Source organism: Oryctolagus cuniculus, chromosome 7 (genome assembly GCF_051225735.1).
Source record: "Oryctolagus cuniculus isolate XC-2025 breed Fujian yellow rabbit chromosome 7, ASM5122573v1, whole genome shotgun sequence".
Classification (NCBI taxonomy): Eukaryota; Metazoa; Chordata; class Mammalia; order Lagomorpha; family Leporidae; genus Oryctolagus; species Oryctolagus cuniculus.
In genome coordinates, this window is record NC_142873.1 from 106,950,945 (window position 1) to 106,973,061 (window position 22,117).

Below are 22,117 nucleotides of genomic sequence, written 5' to 3' on the forward strand. Positions count from 1 at the left end.
CAATTTGGGGAGTGAACCAGCAGATAGAAAATTTTTCTCTCTTTGCCTCTGCCTCCTCCTTTCTGTAACACTTTCAAATAAATTAAAAAAATAAATAAAGCTTTTTTTTTAAAGAAACATAGCAGAGCCTCAGTAAACACTTGCCAAATGAGAAAAAAAAGTGAATTTTGGCCCACATGGTGATTGAGATATTGTAGGTCAGGGGTTTCTATAAAAATTGGCTGGTTGACAGATATACCCTCAGTGATGTTTTCTTACTATTTTTTTTTTATTTAAAGATTTATTTATTTATTTGAAAGTCAGAGTTACACAGAGAGGAGAGGCAGAGAGAGAGAGAGGTCTTCCATCCACTGGTTCATTCCTCAGATGGTTGCAATGCCCAGAGCTGCGCCAATCTGAAGCCAGGAGCCAGGAAATTCCTCCAGGTCTCCCATGTGGGTGAAGGGGCTCAAGGACTTGGGCCATCTTCCACCATTGTCCCAGGCCACAGCAGAGAGCTGGAGAGGAAGTGGAGCAGCTGGGTCTTGAACCGGCGCCCATATGGGATGCTGGTGCTTCAGGCCAGGGCGTTAACCTGCTGCACCACAGCACCGGCCCCCTTACTGGTAGCTTTAAAATGTCCCCTGCCCTTTTCACAAGAGGGTGAACTGTTTTGGCTTCTTTTCCAAAAATGGAACAGAACCCAGTGGAATTTTCCAGGCTGGACACTTTAGGGAGCTACTGATATTTTTGTAACATATGATGGTAAATACAATTGTATGCATGCCCAGAACCCTTTTTAAGACATGACTTTCAGTATCCAGTTTTATTCAGTTTCAGAAATTTACTAAATAGGCGACACCACCCAGTCATTGCTCCTGAAATAGAGATCTACAATTAATAGCAGCAAAACAAAAACATCAGCTGTGCTCAATCGGGTGGTGGAGGGTGTTGTGTCTCACCACAATCTGGGCAACAAGTGGGCATTGTGTGAATGTTCCTGAGAACAGACACAGGCATGTGACTGGATGGCAGTTTACTAAATGTCATTGAGCAATGGCCACTGGGAGGGTATGCGTGGAACCAGCCACCATTCTTCTTCCTTGCTGGAGTCCCAGGCAAACCATGCATGCAGCCCCATATTCAAGTGTGATTTGCAAAAAGCGTTGATGTTCTCATCTCATACAATGATTCAGCAGTTTAGAAAATGAATTTTTTCAGGATTCAATAACATATAAACTGGACACTGTGCCTGGGGTTTCTCATGGCCTTGTCGACCCTGGCTACATACCGCTCATGCTATAGAGCATTAACACCCTTGAGATGGACATCACTGTCACCTCTCTTTGTGTTCATTTTTCTCTCCCTCCTTTGTACAGGTGAAAGGAGAACGCTGGCACTGTTGGTGAAACAGGATTAAAGATGAGGTAAGTGTGAGACAAGCTTGTACTTACTGTTCGCTTGGAAGTGAGGAGTTTCTCGACATTGCCTTTGGTGACAAGTCATAGTCGCTGTCTGATCTGTAGAGAAAGGACTCTCTGCGCTGGCTGTGCCCGGGAAAGGTGGCGTGAAGCACCAGCCCAGAGGAAGAGCCAGCCTGGGGGTCAAGCGGGCTCCGGCCTGCAGAAGGGCCATTTTCCACGTCAAAGCTTAAAAAGAAAGCAGGGAACTCTGGTCACAGGAGAACTACCAAAAAGGACATCAACATCTAACATGCTTTGAGAACCCACACGTAACAAGGACAGAAAACTTCCCACTTTGTGGAAAATTCTGGCCCCCAAAAGAGCTCTGAGTGATAGTTGCTATTGTTTTCATTTTGTCTGGAGGAAACTAGTCCCCTCGAAGTTCAGTCATCCAGCTAAGTCTACCATTAGCAAATAGTGGAGCCCGAATTTGAAGCCAGGGACAGACCCCGATGGCCTTTCAGGAATAAGAGCAACTTCGACCAATTTGGAATAAGAGATAATTGTAAAACAATTGGTGATAAGAAGAAACTCCAGTATCTAGCACAGCGTTCACTGTCAGTCCCTGAATGGGTCTTCCTAGTGGGAAGACTTCTTTCTGCCATTAATAAAGACCACAGTCTCATTAAAGACACAAATGCACACCCCAGATGTTTTGGGGACAGTGTTATCCTGAGAACCTCCACTGGCAGATTAGGTGAGAGGTGCAGCCTGAGCATTCACATTCATGTGCAGGTTCAAACACAGCAAATGACTGAATTGATCTGACAACACCACCTAATTACTCCCCAGGACTGCAGAGATTGGTCTCTGGAGGATGCACTCAGCGGCACCTCCAGAGCTGCACTATTGATAGTCCTGATCACTCTCTCTCACTCTCAAAAGTGCTTACTAGCCTAGGATTCTTAAGAAAGTTCTACCCAATAAATATGCAGGTGGGTGTAGCAGAGATTCTGCCTGTCGTTAGCTCTCTTCCTATCCTGGAACTACCATAGCCACTGTGTCTTTCCCACACTCTCCTTCATCATTCCAAATGCATTTTTGCCTGCACCCATACTACCTCCCTCAGGCTCAGATTGATAGTTACTGTCTTGCCTAGTATTTCTGTAGACACTTACGGCTGCCCAGGTAAAGCTTTGCAGAGATTGTGCAAAAAGGGTACAGGGCTAGGGCTACTTTTCTAAGTCAGACCACAACAGTGGGCTTCCTTTACACTCATCCAGCTGCCATCATGTATTTCTTCATTCTTTGTTCTTTTCTTCCAGTAGTTCTTACTGCTATCTTCAGATGGATTTTCCTGATATTTCTTCAGTTCATACAATGTTTTCTGATATAAGAAATATTTCAAAAAGCTCATAGAAAATGAAATTAAAAGTTAAATTAACTTGGGTGCCTCAGATTTTTAAATCCATGCATATAAGTAGTTTTCAAAAAGTTCAACAAAACACATATTATGAAAAAACTATGCCTGGATTTAAAAATTTTTGGAACAAAAATAAACATAATTCCATTTTATATGAACAACTGATACGCCTTTGTATCATTCAACTTACTCCTGACCCTTTGAAGTATACAGTAAGATACCACTCTACCTTTGTGGTAAATGAGACTTAGAGAGATGTAGATATCTTGCTTAAAGTCACAGGCTAGTAACTTGTGGAACAAGAATCTAAAGACTCAAGTCTTCCAATTCACTTCTTTACAACCTCAGATTTCCCTAACCACAGGGTTCTGGAACAGCCCATAGGATAACGGAGTAAAATTTCCCCCCATTCTCTGCATCCAAACACAAATTGTGGTTGGTATGTAAAGAGTCAATGAGACTGCAAGAAGGTGGCTGCTATCTTGAATGAAGATAGGGGAGGCAGCAAATTGCCTTGAAGCTGTTGGTTTCCTTGAAACAGGAGAGGAAGAAATGACAGAATACAGGGTTATAATGTTTTCCCAGAGATCCTTCTGAGGAGCTGCTCCCAGACAACCCCCAAACTCCAGGTGTCTGTTAAGAAGCAGCGAGTGAGAATCTCTGGATAACAGACCAGGAAGAACCGCAGCAGCCCAGTATGTATTTGGGCTTTCAAGATATGGCAGATGGGTTTTCTCAGATCGTCGGGGATGGGCTGCCTTTCATACACGGCACACGGGCAGTGAGGCAAGCAGTCACTCATCCATACCACCCTGCTTGCCAGGCTGCCTGGAAGAGGAGCTCTGTTGTAAGCCACAGACATTGCAACAAATGAAGACATAATGAAGCAAGCTTGCAAACTTCTCTTGGGAGAGACCTGTACTAGTTGTTCAGCAAACCATGAGATCTCCCTTGTGGATAAGAACTCTTTTATGGCACCTTTATCCTGTAGAACCAGTAAGTCCTGATTCTGACTCTGACCGCTTCCTAAAGACAAAAAAATGCAAGCTTCTGAACAAGGTGGAGATGGGAGTACACTAAGTCCAGCAGTGAGAAGAAGCCTTTACATTTCACGTGTATTCATGTGTTGCTCAACTGGTATGCATCTGGACAGATGTTAAAACCTTTTCAACAGTTGGCATCCAGCTGCTGCCCCAGGCCCTCGAGGGTCAGTCAGACTTGCCAGAGATCCACTAGCTGAAAGGCTCCTGTCTACAAAGGTTCCAGCACTGTGGCGTGAGACCCCTGCGTTGGTCAGTGTTCATATGGAAGAAGTCATAAATGTTATGCCTGTCACTGTGTGCATCTGTGCTAAAATCTTAGAAGAGGTGCCAAGAGGGTATGCCCAGAAATTTCTTAGAAACTTTTCCATTGAGGGTTTTCAGCTAGAGATGTTCCTTGTGGGCCGGAGGTCAGTGCACATACCATTACCCTGAAGGGGAGTGCCCTTGGCCTGCGTGGGTCCATGGTGTTAGTGTCTGGGAAGTTCACTCCTGCTACATGAATTCAGACTACACCAGGCACCCAGGCTCTCCCTATGTTGCTCCTCTTTGATTTTGTTTTCATTCTTGCTTACCCTGCTGAAACTCACAGGAGAGCCTGCTGGTACTCAGAAGAAGCCAGGGAATAATCCTTGGGGGCTAAGGAGCCGTCTGAGTGAGACAAGTGGCCTTTCATATTCCCTGGGGCACTGTTCCAAAGCAACTAACACAGATGCACAACTTTGGAACAAACATGAATCACCAACCAGACACCAGCCCCAGTCACAGCAAAATTAGTGGACAGACATCACAATACATCCCACAGATCCAGGGAGCAAGGAGGGGTGTGGGCATGGGGAGGACCGAGGACAGACTTAACAAGCAAACTGCACAAACTGAAATTCAATTCAGAAGAAAACTGGATCTGAAACAGCAGAAACAAACACAGGTACCGGGTCATTATTTATTTAGAGTAGTTTATGCCGCATCCTTAATCAGGACATGCAATTCAACTATAGCCTTTTGTATTTAAAAACAATCATTAGAAAAGTGATATAAGACTGCTGTGTGAAACATAGAAAATGGAGAATACCCGCAAGATTACTAGCAGTTGAGCATTTTCCATTTGAATATTTTTCCTGTATCTTTGTATTTTTATTTTTTAAGAAGAATTTATCATGAAACTGCAGTTTCTAGAATTATCACTTTCCATGGGCTATGTAATGGCCTCGCTGTACCACATTTTTAAAAAACATTTTCCCTACTCTTGATCATCTTATTTATGACTCTAAAAATGTTGCAGCTGATTTCTTTGAACGTATAGCTACTTTAACACTTACATTAGCCCACACAGCCCTTTCAGGTAGCTGAAGAGAGGATATCACTCACATACTTCTGAATATTTGCCTGGGACTTCTATCTTCCAGAAAGGGTTTCCTTTATGCACACACGGACTGAAGTAGCAATGAAAGTGGCCTTTCTTCTGGGATCAGAGCTGCTTTCTCCCCGCGTCCTGCTTTCCGATCTCCAGGGTCTGCATGCTGCCTCCTGCACAGGGACGTGCTGGCTTCTCCACGCCTCTGCTGATCTCCCTGGATTGAATCAATGCCTCATTCCCTGAGACCTAATGTGCTAACAACTTTCTCCTTCTTCTTGTCTGGAGTTCTCAGCTTCTGCTGGCGGCGGTGATGGGTGATACTGTGTGCGAGAAGCAGTGTTCCCTGTAACTGGAATGCCATCCCCCAGCCTCTCCAAGAAGACACTATCTTCATTCATCAGTCTGTCTCCAGTACACTTTCTTGGATGCAGTATCCTCCATTCAATTTGAATACATGCTCCTCCTCTGCTGTGCCCTTGACTCCCTGAGACCACACTGTTGTCCTCTTAGTATCTACTGGGGACTGCTTCAAAGACCCCCTACCCTTGGATACCAAAAATCTATGGCCGCTCCAGTCCCTTCTATAGAATGGCACGGTATTTGCAAATGGCCTATGAACATCCTCCCATTTACTTTATATCATCTCTAGATGACTTTTGCTACCTAGTGCAATGTAATTGCTGTGTAAGCATTTGTTAAACTCGGTTGTTTAAGGAATTTAAACAAGAAAGAGTCTGTACATGTTCAGTTCTGATGCGGATTTTCCCTCAATATTTCTGATCTGCAGTTGATGAATCCATGGACGGGGAACCCATAGATAAGGAGTGCCAGTCACACTGTATCACGGTTACTTGCACTTCTCATTTTTCCTCATTTATTTATCTGTTCCTCAATAGACTGATACCTTCAGGAGAAAGGGGACTCAGTATTATGCAGATTTGTATCCCAGGCACCTGGGTCGGAATCTTGTAAATAGTTGGTCTTCAAAAAAGGTCAACTGAACCAATTAAGACTGTAACTTACGGGGAAAGGTTTCTTCTCTCCCTTCCCTCTTTCTGACATCCTGTCCTCACCTCACCTCACCAGACATGACTTTCTGACATTTCCTTCAGATGCAACTATAGAGATTTGACATGAATTTCTTTGATCAGCCCTGTAAGGCAATGATCTAAAAATAAAACAAAATTTTTGAAAAGCATGACTATGTTGTTTCTGAGCAAAACAAACACGGTTGGAACTATCACTAGCCAAGACGTTGGGAACAGTGACATCTTTACACAATCCCCTGAGTGGAGAAGCCCTCCTGTCCCTGCTTCTGTTTGCCCTCTTCTCATCTCCATGTTGGTAAACAAAGCAGGAACATTCCCTGCCCACACTTCCTTTCTCCTGGTGGTTTCCACACCCTAGGAATCCTTGCAGAGCCAGAGGTGAGTGGTAACGGAAGCCAGCCAGCAGATGGCAGGAGACCACCACAGTTTCTTCAGGCTGTGCTACCCAGCCTACAATCCTAGCAGGTGGGGATGCTTGGCAGTGTCGGAGCAAGAAATATGACTGAAGCCTTACTCATAAGCCTGGCAGGAAAAATCAAGGATACAGATCAGAACTACAAGGTGTGCATGAAACCTGTGATTAAACTAAGAGATGCTCTACCTGCAAGAATTCAAGCCAAGCCAGGTGCAGAATTGCCTGCAATTGTCCCCAAGGTGATTGTTTCTTGATTTCTCAATTACCTGCACAGTCCCAATTTCTGTAACAAAGGATTATGAAGCAACATCCTAGGAATAATTCATTTTGGAACCATAGGAGATTTTTCTTTTTCAACTCTGTCATTCCCCAGCAGATCCTATTTGGCTTATCCTAATAGTCCCACTGAAAAGATAACAAACTCTTTGTGCCATTTGCAGAGAAGGGGAGAGAGAGAGAGAGAGAGAGAGAGAGAGAGAGAGAGAGAGAGAGAGCTGCTGTTTTAATTTTACTTTTTAAAAAATTACTTGCATACTTAGTAAATATCTTCTATGTCATTGCATTCTCACAATATCTCTGGTGGGTTAATTCTCTTCATCCAGTTGCAAAGAGGAGAAAATTGAGGCTTCAAAATATTGAATCTCATTTGAAAAGCCTTCAGGTGTGACCTCCTTTAATTAAACTGAATAATCTGTGCGCAGAGTCTTCGCCTCCACTTCCCCGGGGACCTTTTTTGATCCCAAAGCTTGCCACACTGGTCTGTTTCTTAGTTTACTTATCTTGTTCAGGCCTTAACACGGTGACATCCTTGGAACGGAGCCTTCATTTATTGTTGTATTCCCAGACCCCAGCAGTGAGTTTCACACCAGATGGCACATAACACAGATTTGTTGAATGAAGGCAAACATCTCATACTTTGTATCTCTCAGCTGACAAAAAGCCTGTTTCACTTGAGTTAAAGCCTCTGGCAGGTTAAGACTTCTGGATCCCTACCTGGAGTCCCTAGGCTCTTTTTCAGGTACCCCACAGTATCCCAGGAATTCCATCCAGGAGTTTTTGCTTTTAAGAATTGTTGTGCCTATAACATGAACACACATGTTGAGATGGTATATTCACAAAAAATTGCTGTGTTCTTTTAAAATTCTGCCAGAAAAGTAGAAACTAATACTTTCAAACTCTTGATTTTTTTGATGAAAATAAATAGTACTTTCATACTTAGTTACGTATTTTGTGTTGGACATCATGTATTGTGTTTTCTGGTTCTTATACATGAGAAAGGTATACAGGGGGCTGCATTTTACCAACAGTGAACAGTAATCACCTTTATGTGATTAATGGCTGCTTACTACAGCCAGTCCTGATTTCAATGAAAGACTTAACTGTGCAAGATCACAGCCTGCCAGCTGTTGCAGCGTCCACACCCTAGCCAAAGGCAGGCAGACCTCCCCTGGTGATGGCTAGAGCAGAATCTTGCAATTCTATCCAAAGTTCCAAGGTCTTTGGCTTCTCGTCCATAGACTAGGGACAGCTATGAGGTTCAGTTCATCTGAATTCTAGAAGCATCTTCTATTGCTTTCTCTTCTTCCCAAGGGTTTTGAAAATCAAATCCAGGACAATAATCCCCAACTGCTTTCTGCACAGAAAGACTTACACAGAAGCAACAAAGGATGGCTTCCAGTTCCTGTTCTGTGGGGCACAAACTGAAATGAAACAGAGACTTCCTGTATTCTGGCTCTTATAATCCAGTCTTGCCCACATGAAATGGAGCTGTGGTTATGAGATCTCTGAAGTGCCTGTAAGATTAGACATTTTACAGACATTTCGGAGCTAGAAGAAGAATTGGCTCTCAAGTGTGGTTTTATATTTTTGGTGATGATCATTAATAATTCAACAAGTATCTTTATAAAGCACCCACTATGAAACAAAAGCATTGCTCTGAGAAATGAGCAATGCATAAATCTATAATACAGATAAAGTCCCGGGGCGTGGGGAGCAGGGAAAATAATTCAATCAAATAAGATTATTCGAAATAATGGTAAAAGTTGTGAAGAACGTTAAATATAATAATGTGGTCGGGGCAGATAGGGAGAAGATTGTGCTTTCTAGTTTGGGAAGTCAGTGGGTGCACTCTTCTCAGCCACATATGTTGTCTTGCCCTAATGCAGGCGGCACCACCCATCTTTCTCCTTCAGTGTCACCTGAAATGAGATCTGATAGAGGTAGTGATATAGATTGTTCTTAGCTTCTTTCCTAGCTGCATTTCTACACTCTCTTTAGCCAAATAATTGAGTCAGATGATGACTTGGGTTTAAGTTTGGTACCATCTCTACAGCTAGTGATCTAAGCTTCCACATCTGTGGTCCCGTCACTCCACACAGCAGTCTCTGAGACTTTGTCTATCTCTACCTTAGCACTTGTCCAGTGTAACTGTTAGTTTACTAGTCTGAGCCCAAAGAGTTATGTTCATTAAGAATAAAGAATACCTTTTTCCTATTTATTTACACCCTTGCTAAGGTCGTGTCTATAGGAGTATAGGTATTCAATGTCTGAAACATGAACACATGGAAGCATGAATGGTTTGGGACCAAGGAACTTTTACAAATTCCCCTTTATAATCAACACAGACAGCATGGACATACTGCAAAGGGCTGTGAGTGGCATAGAGACTCAGAGACAACTCTTTCACTCTGCTCTAATCAACACCAAAAAGCTAGGTTCATAAAGAAGAACCATGGGTTTACTATCAAATACCATCTGCCGAGAGGAGGCTGGGATGATTTCCGCAGGATGCCATGCCCCTTGGAGATGGCCAGCGACCACATATGGCAGCTGTCATTCTCTTTCCTTGGTGTCACTCATGTGAGAGATGGAAATGCTACAAACATTCTTCTTGATCGTCCTTTGGTAGAGAGCTTTAATTTTGCCAAGGACTTTATCCTGAAAGTTGTTTTATGTGCTGCTTAAGAATCCTTCTTGGGTTGTAAACATTTCATTAAAGAAAGTGGTGAACAAATATGTAGTATCAACATCCAGTTTTTCTAGTGAAGTTGTCAGGTAGTGGCCCTTTTTGAAAAGTTTTGTTTCAAATGCTTTGGAGCATATTTTAGTGTAAGCCTTTAATAATTTCACCTTGTATTATTCCTAGGCCACCTGATTTAATACACAAAGAAAACAAGAGCATACAGAAACAATCCTACTTCATAATTATAAGGATGCTACTTCTAGCTAATTTACAAAATACTTTGTTCATTTATTTTCAGGTAAAAATGTTTTTTTTCAGAAATAGGAGTATAATAAAATATGTATACATCTTTTTAATTTTCTAATTATGGATGAAACTTCACAGATCCTCTTTCAAATGTTCGCCCACTAAAGATCCTGTCACCTATGACAACTCATAGTCACTTTCTATAGCACATTCACTCTCAGGAGAGAGAGGGATTCCCTAGATGAGAATGATTGCATGTGGGAATGTGCTGTTCATGTAGGTACTACAAAGGGGAAGAACAACTTTTTATTGATGATGCCCTGGTATTCACATCAGGCATACAAATTATCCGACCTGCTCAATATTTCCCAGACTTTCACCACTTAAAAAATGTTGTCAAACTAAAAATAAATTTTAGAAAAGTTATTACAACAAATATTCAAATACTCTCTTAAGATAGAAATAATCCAATTTGTAAATGAGGTAGCTCTGCTGATGACAAAATCTATTAATTAAATAAAATACCTGTTGATAATATGGTGTCAGTTTCTGGTAGCTGAAAGGAATTTAGGAAAATGAGATTGATCTAGGAAAATTAGTTTTTACTCAACCAGTGATGGCTTCAAGCAATTGCTGCTTTCTTTTGCTAAGTCTTCATAAAGCATCTGGAAATCAGTTCTAGAAATATACTTTAAATCAGTAGCTAAACTATTGTGTATAAGTGGTCATTTACCTTCTGTTGGCCCTTTCCAGTAATGGGAAATATGTTAATCTCACAAGACAGTGAATTCCATTTTTAGATTGATTTAATTTTTTGACTTGAGACAGGAATCCTGACTTGATTTTGTCCCACCTTGCCTGCTCCACAAAGTACCCCCCCGCCCTGCCCCTCATCAATTCTCCTTCATTGTGTAAATGGAGGCACTATCTATCCAGTTGTACACATAAGAGTTATCCATGCTTTTGTTTTCTTCTTCCCTTTCCTTTCTTTTGTTCTGTTGACCAAAGAGTTCTGTCTACCTTGTTTCAAAGCTGCATTCTTCTCTTTCTCTATTGTCAACACTGTTTCAGGGCATTAAACTCTCATCAGAACTAATGTAACCGCTCTGTGGGTCTTCATGCTTCTACTCTCACCACCCCATCCTCCAAACCCTCTCCACATAACAATACCTTGCAGTTCCTTCAGAATAAAATCCCATCCCACCATGGATAAGCAATCTCCCAATACACTCGCCCCTGTCGCCCCCTAACTTCTGGTACCACACTGCCTTTGCTCAATATGATTCAGCCTCAGGGGCATCCTTGCTGTTCTAGAAACATATCAAATCCTTTCTACCCTCAGTGCTTTTGCACAAGTATGTTTTGTTTACTGGTGTATCTTCTGGCTTCCAATAGTTCTTGGCTCATAGAAAGTGCTGAATAAATATTTATTGAAGGAATGAATAAATTCTGGCCTCTCTGCTTGTTTCCTTCTCTACTCTTTGTATGGCTGTCTTCTCATTTTTTAAAAGAAGATTTATTTATTTATTTATTTGAAAGGCAGAGAGAGAGAGAGAGAGAGAGATACAGATCTTCCATATGCTTATTCACTCTCCAAATTGCCACAACAGAATGGACTGGGCCAAGCTGAAGCCAGCAGCCAAGAGCTAAGAACCGCATCTAGCTCTTGCATGTAAGAAGCAGGAGCCCAAGTACTTGGTCCATCTTCTGCTGTTTTCCTGGGCACATTAACAAGGAGCTGGATTGGAAGCGGAGCAACCATGACTTGAACCAGCATATTTGCCTTGCAAGTGATGGCTTAACCTGCTATGCCACAATGCCAGCCTTCTTCTCATTCTTTAAGCCTTGGATTAAATGATCTACTAGGTATAAGCACTTAAGAGCAAAGCTGCCACGTGGGACATGTACCTCCAAAATTGAAGTGCCTGGGTTGAAGTCCTGGCTCTACTCCAGATGCCAGATTCCTGATAATGTGTGCCCTAGCAGGTAGCAGGTGATGGTTCAAGTGGTTGTGTGCAGCCACCCATGTGGGAAACCCAAACTTAGTTCTCAGCTCCTGGCTTTGGCCTGGCCCAATCTTGGCCATTGTGGGCATTTGGGGTGTGAATCAGTGTGGGGAGCAATTCGGACTAGACTAAGTTACTGGAATTAAGACTTATTCTATGCATCTGCTCTCCCACAATATGGCGCTGGGAGAGAAGAAAACAGCTTCTGCACAGCTGCCTCCAGTTCAGCCAATAAACTGTAGGACCTGCTCCTGATTGGAGGAGAGCAGCGTACTCGGCGTGTGGGCAGCCGAGTCCGGATTGGCGGAGGAGGACTATAAAGGAGGAGAGAGATGGCATGCAACCAGGAACATCTAAGGGGAACACCTGTGCAGCCCCCGAGAGAGCCGGCCGGCGGTGTGCCGCTTCCCTGCGGAAGTGGGGAATGTGGCAGGGGGAACTGCCCTTCCACGGAGGTGGAAGGGATAGTAGCCAACCCGGGAAGAACCAGCAGCAAACCCGGGGAGGGCCGAGCAGACAGAAGAACAGCGCAGGGTCCTGTGTCGTTCCTCCACGAAGACGGGGAGCGACAAATCAGCTGATGAGAGATATCTGTATTTCAGTCTCTCTCCTTCTGTTTCTCTGCCTTTCAAAACAAAAATTAAAAAAAATTAAAAAAATATGAAAAATTTCCTTGCCCAACCCATTATTTAAGTAGATCCATTTTCTTCCTTATACTTACTAAAGGTTTTTGCCATATTTGTCTGCTTTTACTTTTAAATTGCTTTTATTTCTCATGAGACTCTAACCCCCACCAAGGCTATCTCATCTTTACCAATGTATTAAGTATCACCCTGTACTTGCTTGGGACATAGTGCTAATCCTGAAGAAATGTCTGCTATATCAATGGGTTGAAAAATGAATAATTGACTGAGTCAACAATCACTTCAGTGATTTGCAAGAATCCCAGCTTATTCTTATATTTTAAAAATATTCCTTTAAACAGAATAGGATTCATTTCTTGTAATTGGACCAGGTCACACACCAATCTTAAGCAAGCTCAAATTTAAAATATTAATGGATATAAAATCTTGTCACAGATTTACAGCATTTTATGGTTATTACTCCCAGCTTATTTCTGATTTTGAGTTCAGGTATCACAAGTCACTGACATTTCTGAGACAACTTCATGGAGGTGTTGAGGTCTACATCGAAGATGTAGTTCTTCACTTATAAACAGCCATTGCTTAACACTTTAGGAATATTTTATTCGAAAAAATAAGTTACATTCTCTTGAAGATGCATAGGTCTTATATTTCCTTCTTGATAGGGGTGGGTGGGTGGAAGGAGTGGCAGTAAACTCAAACAATGATCATGAAATTGGAAATCAATGCCCCCGCCTCCGGGCTACATAGCACTTAATAGTGTTTACGTCAGTTAACATCTGGCCTCCAAATGTTATCAGTCTCGAACAGTGCACCTGCAGACAGCTTGGCATTTGGATTTTAAATATGTTCTTTTAGGAAGGAAGGAGGAGTGAGAGGAGGGGGGAGAAGAGCAAGTAGGGATATGAGACCTCAGAATCTTTTCTCCTTTTCTTAGTAAAGCATGGAAAACTGACATGTTTTCTTTTTCCTCACAGGTATTAAGCATGCACATCATGCCAGGCCCTGTCCTAAGCATTTGGCATATATTAACTCATTTCATTGCCATAATCACTTTGTGAGAAAGGAATGAACTTGATTTTGAAGTTCAAAGCATTTAAATAGCTTAACAAAGATTCAGGTTTTTAATGGTAGATCTTGGGTTTAAAGCAGCTTGATCGATCCATTAACAAATAAGTCCATTCACTTGCATCTGTAAACATCTGTTCATCAATCTTCTTGTTACTCTGGGTATATTTCCATGATTTTATGAAGCCAGTCCCTGTGTTCTGAATCCTGTCTTTCTTGCCTATGCTTGGACTGTGCAAGTATAAACAGCAAGTTTACTCTCTTCTGCATCATCATTTTCCATTTCGTACATCAGAAAACAATAGTTATTTCTATCTAAAACAAATCAACTCACAAACAAAAATATCAAACAACACGATTTCCATCAGACATATGAAAGTTGGGAGGATGCATCACTGGCAAAACTGAAGCGAAAGAAATGCTAAGGAAATCCTTCAGGCAGAAGGAAAATAACACCAGATGGAAATCTGGTCCTACACAAAGGAATGATTTTTTTTCTTCTTATTAAAATTTCTCAAAACACCATCAACTGGAGGCAAGCATTTAGCCTAACAGTGAAGATGCTAGTTGAGATGTCTGGGTCCTACATCAGAGCGCCTGGACTGGATTCATGGTTCTGGTTCCTGATTCTAGCTTCATGCTAGGGCAGTCCCCAGGAGGCAACAGTTTAGGTCCTTGCTGCCCATGTGGATGACTTGGATTGAGTTTTGGAAAATGCATCAGTGGATAGGCACCTTCTCTGTCTCTCTTTCTCTGCCCCTCAAATGAATAAACACAAAAATTTAAAAAATTGATTGGAAAGCAAAAATGTAGATTGTGGCTTTCACAACATATGTAGAAGTAAGCTGTATGACAAGAGACAAATAAGAGAGGGAGGAGATGTACAATTTGGGACATGCTCAAGCTGACTTGCCCCAAATGGTGGAGTTAGAAACGTGCCAGGGGATTCCAATTCAATCCCATCAAGGTGGCATGTACCAATGCCTTCTCACTAGTCCAAGTGATCAATTTCTGTTCACAATTGATTATACTGATAGGTCTAAGAGTCAAAGGGATCACACAAACAAGACTAGTGTCTGCTAATACTAACTGATAGAATCAAAATGGGAGAGAACGATATAACATAGGAAGTGGGATACACAGCAGACTCATAGAAGGGCAGATGTCCTAAACAGCACTCTGGCCTCAGAATCAGCCCTTAAGGCATTTGGATCTGGCTGAAGAGCCCATGAGAGTATTTTAGGCATGGAAAGCCAAGACACTCTGGGAAAAAAAAAAAAAAAAGAAGACCTAAATGAAAGATTTCTGTGAGTGAGATCCCAGTGGAAAGAATGGGCTATCAAAGAAGGAGGTACCTTTCTCTGAAGGGAGGAGAGAAATTCCACTCTGACTATGACCTTATCTAAATAAGATCAGAGTCGGCAAACTCAAAAGGCTTCCATAGCCTTGGCAACTCATGACTAGAACCTAGGGAGATTACTGACGCCATAAACAAGAGTGTCAAATTGTTAAGTCAACAACAGGAGTCACTGTGTACTTACTCCTCATGTAGGATCTCTGTCTTAATGTGTTGTCCAATGTGGAGTAATGCTATAACTAGTACTGAAACAGTATTTTACACTTTGTGTTTCTGTGTGGGTGCAAACTGATGAAATCTTTACTTAATATATACTTAATCGATCTTCTGTATATAAAGATAATTGAAAATGAATCTTGATGTAAATGGAATGGGAGAGGGAGCAGGAGATGGGAGGGGTGTGAATGGGAGGGAAATTATGGGGGGGAAAGCCAATTAATTCATAAACTGTACTTTGGAAATTTATATTTACTAAATAAAAATAAATAAATTTATATTTACTAAAAAAGAGACAAAGGCAAGAAAGGAAGAAATAGAAATATATTATGGAAATATTCTTATACTACACATGAAGTGTACAATATTACTCAAGGCAGAGTGCAAAAAGCTAAAATTTACAGTACAAATCCTAATGTATTCATTAAAATAAAAAAGTTATATCTAATAAACAAAAGAAGGAAAATGGAATCATAAAACAGTTATCTATCAAAATAGCATAGAAAGAGAAAAAATATACAATGAATGATTAATTAAACTAAATTTAGCCTGAGGATGTCCTTGTACTTTGAGTCCTTAAATAATGAATTGCCACCTAACTTAGTGTATAAAATAACTGAAAGCTGAAGTGAGGCCAAGTGAGGAGTACATTTTTATAACAAATATCTGAGTCTCAGTCAATCACAGTAGTCAAAATTCGGTTAATTGGGGCTGCCAGTGTGGTGTAGTTGGTAAAGCTGTTGCCTGCGATGCCAGCATCCCATATGGGCACCAGTTCAAGTCCTGGCTGCTTAGCTTCTGATCCAGCTCCTTGCTAGTGGCTTGGGAAAGCAGCAGAAGGTGTTTCAAGTGCTTGGGAACCTGCCGACCATGTGGGAGACCTGGATGAAGCTCCTCGCTCTGGGCATTGGCCAGTGCTGGACTTTGTAGCCATATGGGGAATGAACCAGCAGATGAAAGATCTCTCTCTCTCTCTCTCTCTCTCTCTCTGTGTGTGTGTGTGTCTCCTTAATTCTCTGTTACTCTTTCAAAAATAAATGAATAAGTCTTTTAAAAAAAATTTAGTCAATCACAGGCTACCTAACCTTGCTGAGTGGGGCTTTCTTTGTCTTGCTCTCTCTTATTTTAGAGTTAACACACTTTTAATTTATATTACATTCAAAGGCTTAATGTGCTATTAAATAAAGAGTCAACAAATAGAAAGTAGAAAGACCATAGTTCAGCAGGAATTTAGGCAAGGGCTTTAAACAATAATCAGATAAAAAGATGTTGAATTGCATTCATATAAAGTAAATTTTAAAATAGTCATAGATAATCAAAATTATAATAGTGCATAATTCTTTTTTTAAAAAAGATTTTATTTATTTGAGAGGCAGAGTTACAGGCAGATAGATGCAGAGACAGAGAGAAAGGTCTTCCATCCACTGGTTCACTTCCCAAATGGCCTCAATGGCCGGAACTGGGTTGCTCTGAAGCCAGGAGCCAAGAGCTTCTTCAAGGTCTCCCACATGAGTGCAGGGGCACAAGAACTTGGGACATTTTCCACTGCTTTCCCAGGTCATAAGCAGAGAGCTGGATCAGAAGTTGAGCAGCTAGGACATCAACGGTAGCCCATATGGGATGCTGGCACAGCAGGCAGAGTCTTAGCCTACTAAACATACACCATGAATTTTTTCTTTTAATAGAACAGATAAGAAAAACAGAAAACAAAGAGCAAAATGGTAGATCTAAGCCTGCCCAGGGAAGTAATCTCTTCAAATATAAATGGTCTAAATGCCAGAAATGAAAAAGCAGACCTTTTAATGAACATATATTGCTATATACGATAAGCCACTTTAAATATAAAGACATCAACAGGTTAAAAGGAAAAGAATGGAAAAAGATATGCCATAATAACTGTAATGTAAAGAAATTGAGAATGGGGCTAGCATGGTGGCATTGTAGGTAAAATTATCACTTGCAACACTGGCATTCCTATATGGGTGCTGGTTTGTGTCCCAGCTGTTCCAGTTCTAATCCAGCCCCAGGCTAATGACCTGGGGAAAGCAGGAGAAGATGGCCCAAATGTTTGGGCCTCTGATACCAACATTAGAGACCCAGATGAAACTCTTGGCTCCTAGCTCCTGGCTCCTGGCTTGGCTTGGCCTAGCATTGGCCATTACAGCCATCTAGGGAGTAAACCAGCAAATGAAGATACCTATCTCTCTCTATTTTTAATTCTGATTTTCAAATAAATGAATAAATCTTTAAATGAAAAAGAAATTGAGAATGTAGATATTAATATAGATTTCAGAGCCAAGAATATTACCAAGAATAATCATAAAGGAGACAGTTTAATAATTGTAAATGTTTATTTGCCTAATAATGGAATTTCAAAACTCCTAAGTCAAAAATTGATAAAGCTGAAACGATAAACAGAAAAATCCAAAATTACAGCTGCAATAATTGGTAGAACAAGTAGAAACCTGGTAAAGATATAGAAGACCTGAACAACATCAATTTGATCTAATTGACATTGATAGAACACTACAACTATTGGTAGCTGAATATACATCCTTCAAGTGTTGGTGGAACATTACCAAAATAGATGATATTGCAAACTATAAGCAAGTCTCTTAACATATCGCATCAAGAACATTTTGGCAAATCCTTAAGCATTCAGAAATTAAATTCATTCTAAATAACTCATGGGTAAAAGATAAGATCAAAAAGCAATTAAAAGTCATTTGATTGAATGATAATGAAACATTATATATCAAAATCTGTCAGATGTGGCCGCATCAATACTTACATAATACTCTTTAGAGCTAAATACCTTTATTGGAAACTAAATTCCTTCTAATTCTGCCTTAAAAAAACAGAAATAAGAGCAAATGAAACCCACTGTAAGCAGAAAAAAAAAAGATGAAAGTGGACATAAATAAAACAAAGAGAAAGAGAGCGATCAATGAAGCTAAAACAGAGTCTTTGAATGGTCAATAAAATTGACAAGCCTCTAGTCAGATTTACCAGGGAAAAAAGAGAAGATAAAAATTACTAATGTCAAGAATATAGAGGCGATATCAGAACAGATGCTAAAGATATTACAAAAAATAATAAGGAAATGTCATGGACAACTCTATGCCAATAAATTCAATAAGTTAAAGAAAATGGAAAGATTCCTTGAAAGACACAAACTATCAAAGTTCACTCAAGAAGATACAGTGAACATGAACAGACCTGTATCTATTACTGAAACTGCAATATAAAGTTCAAAACATTCCCACAAAGGAAGCTGCATTCCTAAGTGATTTAACTGGTCAACTCCACCAGAAACTGAAAAATTCTATTGATTCTATGTCTCCATTTAGAAAACTGGAGAGGAAGGAAAATTTCCCAAGTTGTTATATAAGGTCAGGATTTCTGTGATTCCCTAAATCAGAACAAGACAATCCCCCCAAAAATAATACTGCAGATAGTATCTCTGATACCACACTTGGAATTTTTTTAAGATTTATTTTATTTATTTGAAAGATAGTTTACAGAGGGAGAGAGAGAGACAGACAGAGAGAGAGAGAGACAGAGAGAGAGGTCTTTCATCCACTGGTTCACTTCTCAAATAGCTGCAATGGTTGGAGCTGAGCTGATCTGAAGCCAGAAGCTAGGACCCAGGAGCCAAGAACTTTCCAGGGGCCTAAGAATGCGGGCCACCTTCTACTGCTTTCCCAAGCCATAAGCAGAGAGCTGGATCAGAAGTGGAGCAGTCAGAAAACAACCCGGCGCCTATGTGGGATGCCAGCACTGCAGTCTGGGGCTTTAACCCACTGCACCACAAAGCTAACCCCTGGAAAACACTCTTAACAAAATAAAAGCAAATACAACAGAACTGTATGTGAAGAGGGTGACACATTCTGATTAAGCAGGGTTTCTTCAAGGAATATAAGATTGCAGTGACACTCAAAATCAATGTAATTCATCACAAAAAAAAGACAGAAAGCAGCAAAAAAAAAAAAAAAAGATTGCCTTGGTAGATGTAAAAAAAAAAAAAGCCACATTTGACAAAGTTCAACATCTACTTGTGGTACAAATTTCCAGAAAACTGGAAGTGGCAGGAAAATTCCTCCACCAGGTAAAGAGCATCTGTGAGAAGCTTCAGCCAACATCAGACTTTAAAGTGAAAGACTGTGACTTATTTCCCCCTAAAGTTAGGGACAAGGGAAGAACGTCTGTCCTTAACCACTCATATTCAGCTTTTTACCAGTGTTTCTAATCAATGCAACAAGGCAGAGGAAGATATAAAAATTCCAATACTAAAATGGAGAAAGTAAATTTGCTTTTATTCATAGATGGCATGATTGGCTACATAGAATATTCATTTCAGTTGTGTTGTCAGAAAATACTAGAAAGAACCCATATGTACCAGAGGAATGGATAAACAAATTATAATACAGAATAATCCTACTTGGCAACACAATGTAATGAACTAGATAGCTGCAACAATGTGAATCAATCCTAAACTAATTATACTAAGGGAAAGAAAGCAGATGAAAAAGCATATGCTGTGTGACTCAGTTTCTATATGATTCTAGAGAATAAAACTAGTGTCTAGTGACAGAAAGAAGATCAGTGCTTTCCTAGCAGGCAGCAGGTAGTGGCTAGGAAGAGTTACAAAGGGAAACTTTGGGATTTGACACATATTCATTATCTTGACTATAGTGATGGTTTTGTGAGTGTACTCAAATTGTGTAGTTAGGTTAAGCCACTGCTTACAATGCTAGCATCCCAAATTGGACTGCCAGGTCGAGTCCTGGCTGCTCTTCTTCCCACCCAGCTCCTTGCTAATGCACATCAGAAAGCTCTGGAAGGCAGCCCAAATATTTGGGCCCTGGCCTCCCACAAGTTAAGAATCAGATGGAGTTCTGGGATTCTGGTTTCAGCCAGATGCAGCACCAGCCATTGTGGCCATTTGGAGAATAAACCAGCAGGTAGAAGATCTCTGTCTCTGTCTCTCCTTTCAGTCACTCTGCTTTAAATAAATAAAATAAATCTTTTTTTTGGGCCAGGCAGAGTTAGACAGTGAGAGAGAGAGGCAGAGAGAGACTTATAGACAGTGAGAGAGAGAAGCAGAGAGAAAGGTCTTCCTTCCATTGGTTCACCCCCAAAATGGCCGCTATGGCTGGCGCTGCACCGATCCAAAGCCAGAAGCCAGGTACTTCTTCCTGGTCTCCCATGCGGGTGCAGGGCCCAAGCACTTGGGCCATCCTCCACTGCACTCCCGGGCCACAGCAGAGAGCTGGACTGGAAGAAGAGCAACCAGGACAGAATCTGGCAACCCGACCGGGACTAGAACCTGGGGTGCTGGCCCTGAAGGCAGAGGATTAGCCTAGTGAGCTGCAGTGCTGGCAATAAAATAAATCTTTTAAAACATTGCATTTGGGGCATCAATTATATCTCAATAAAGACGATTTTTTAAAAAGAACATGATTATCCCATGCAACCCTATCTTTATTACTTCATTTTTATGACTTCTTTTTAAGCAACAGACTTCAAAAAGTTGTTTTCCAAGAGATAACAAAAACTGTCAAGAGTTTGGAGAATAGGGGGTCCTAAAATACTGCTAATGGTTATATAGACTGGCATAACTATTATGGAAAATCGTATGGAGATTCCTAAAAAAATAAAAAATAGAACTTCCATATGGCCCAGCAGTCCCTCTTTTGGGCCTATACCCAAAGTAGATGATATCACAACTTTGTGAAAGTATCTGCACTCCCATGTTTACTGTGGCTTTATTTAAAACAGTCCAAATCTGCAACAACCTGAATGTCTTCAATGGATGAATGGATAAAGAAAATGTGAGATAAACAGAACTAAATATTTTCCAGCCTTGAAAAGGATGAAGATTCTGCCATTTGCCACAATTTGAATGAACCTGGAGGATGCTAGTCTGATGAAATAAGCCAGATGTAGATGGAAAAACATTATATGGTCTTATTTACACATTAAAGAAAAAACAAAAGGAGATCAAATTCCCAGAGATAGAAAATGAAATGGTCCTTACCACAGACAGGGATAGCAGATAGGAAGTGTGAAGGTAAATGGAAACAAGATGGCAGAATGTAGAAAGAATAAGTCCAGAGATCTAATGCTTAACATGAGTACTAAAGTTAATATATTTATATTGTATGAGATACTTCAAAAAGCTCATGAAAAACTGGATTGAAAGATGAGTTTATTTCATAGAAAAAATCTTGAATCCGTGAGTATGTGAGGTACTCAGAAAGTTTTCAGAAATGTGTATTATGAAAAACTGTGGATTTTGAAATTGTTTAATGTTTATTTATTTCAATTACTTGAAAGGCAGGGCAAGAGAGAGGGAGAAGGAAGAGGGAGACAGAGAGAGAAGTATCTTCCATTCACTGGTTCACTGCCCCAGTGTGCAGGACAGCTGGAGCTGGGTCAGGCCAAAGCTGAGAACAAGTAAGTCCATGTGGGTCTCCTATGTAAGTAGCAGGGACTTGGGCACTTAAGCCATCGTCTGCTACTCCCAGATGAGTTAGCAGGAAGCTGGAAGTAGAAGGAAGTAGCAGGAAGTAGAAGCACCTGGGCTCCAACTGGCACTCTGGAAAGGGATGTGGTCATCCCACATGGTAGCTTAACTGGCTGCACTACAACACTCACCCCAGTTAAAAATACATGTATTTGTTTATTTGTTTCATCTCCTTAAAAGGCAGAGTGGGGAATTTTGAACATTTTTGAACTAAAGTCAATTTATCCTTTTTGAAAAAACGGATTTATTTGAAAGTCATGGTGACAGAGAGAGGGAGACACAGACAGACAGAGAAATGTCTTCCATTTGCTGATTCACTGCCCAAGTCCCACAATAGCTTGAGCTGAGTCAGGCCAAAATTAAGAATCAGGAACTCCATCTGGGTCTCCCATGTGACTAGCAGGGACCCCGGCAGTTGAATCA

At 40.8% G+C, this 22,117-nt stretch overlaps 1 protein-coding gene across 4 annotated transcripts in view; it reads right to left on the reverse strand.

The window, feature by feature from the left end:
* The window catches only part of PDE4B (phosphodiesterase 4B), a 679,542-nt gene that overhangs the window by 149,455 nt on the left and 507,970 nt on the right, over positions 1-22,117 (reverse strand). For 3 of the 4 annotated variants that reach the window (XM_017346216.4, XM_051857656.3, XM_008265102.5), the window contains one exon: positions 1,434-1,628. In XM_017346216.4, coding sequence (XP_017201705.1) covers positions 1,434-1,628 — 195 coding nt within the window. Of the gene's footprint in view, positions 1-1,433; positions 1,629-22,117 lie in introns of those variants that run through there. The other variant, XM_089337276.1, reaches the window with a different exon arrangement.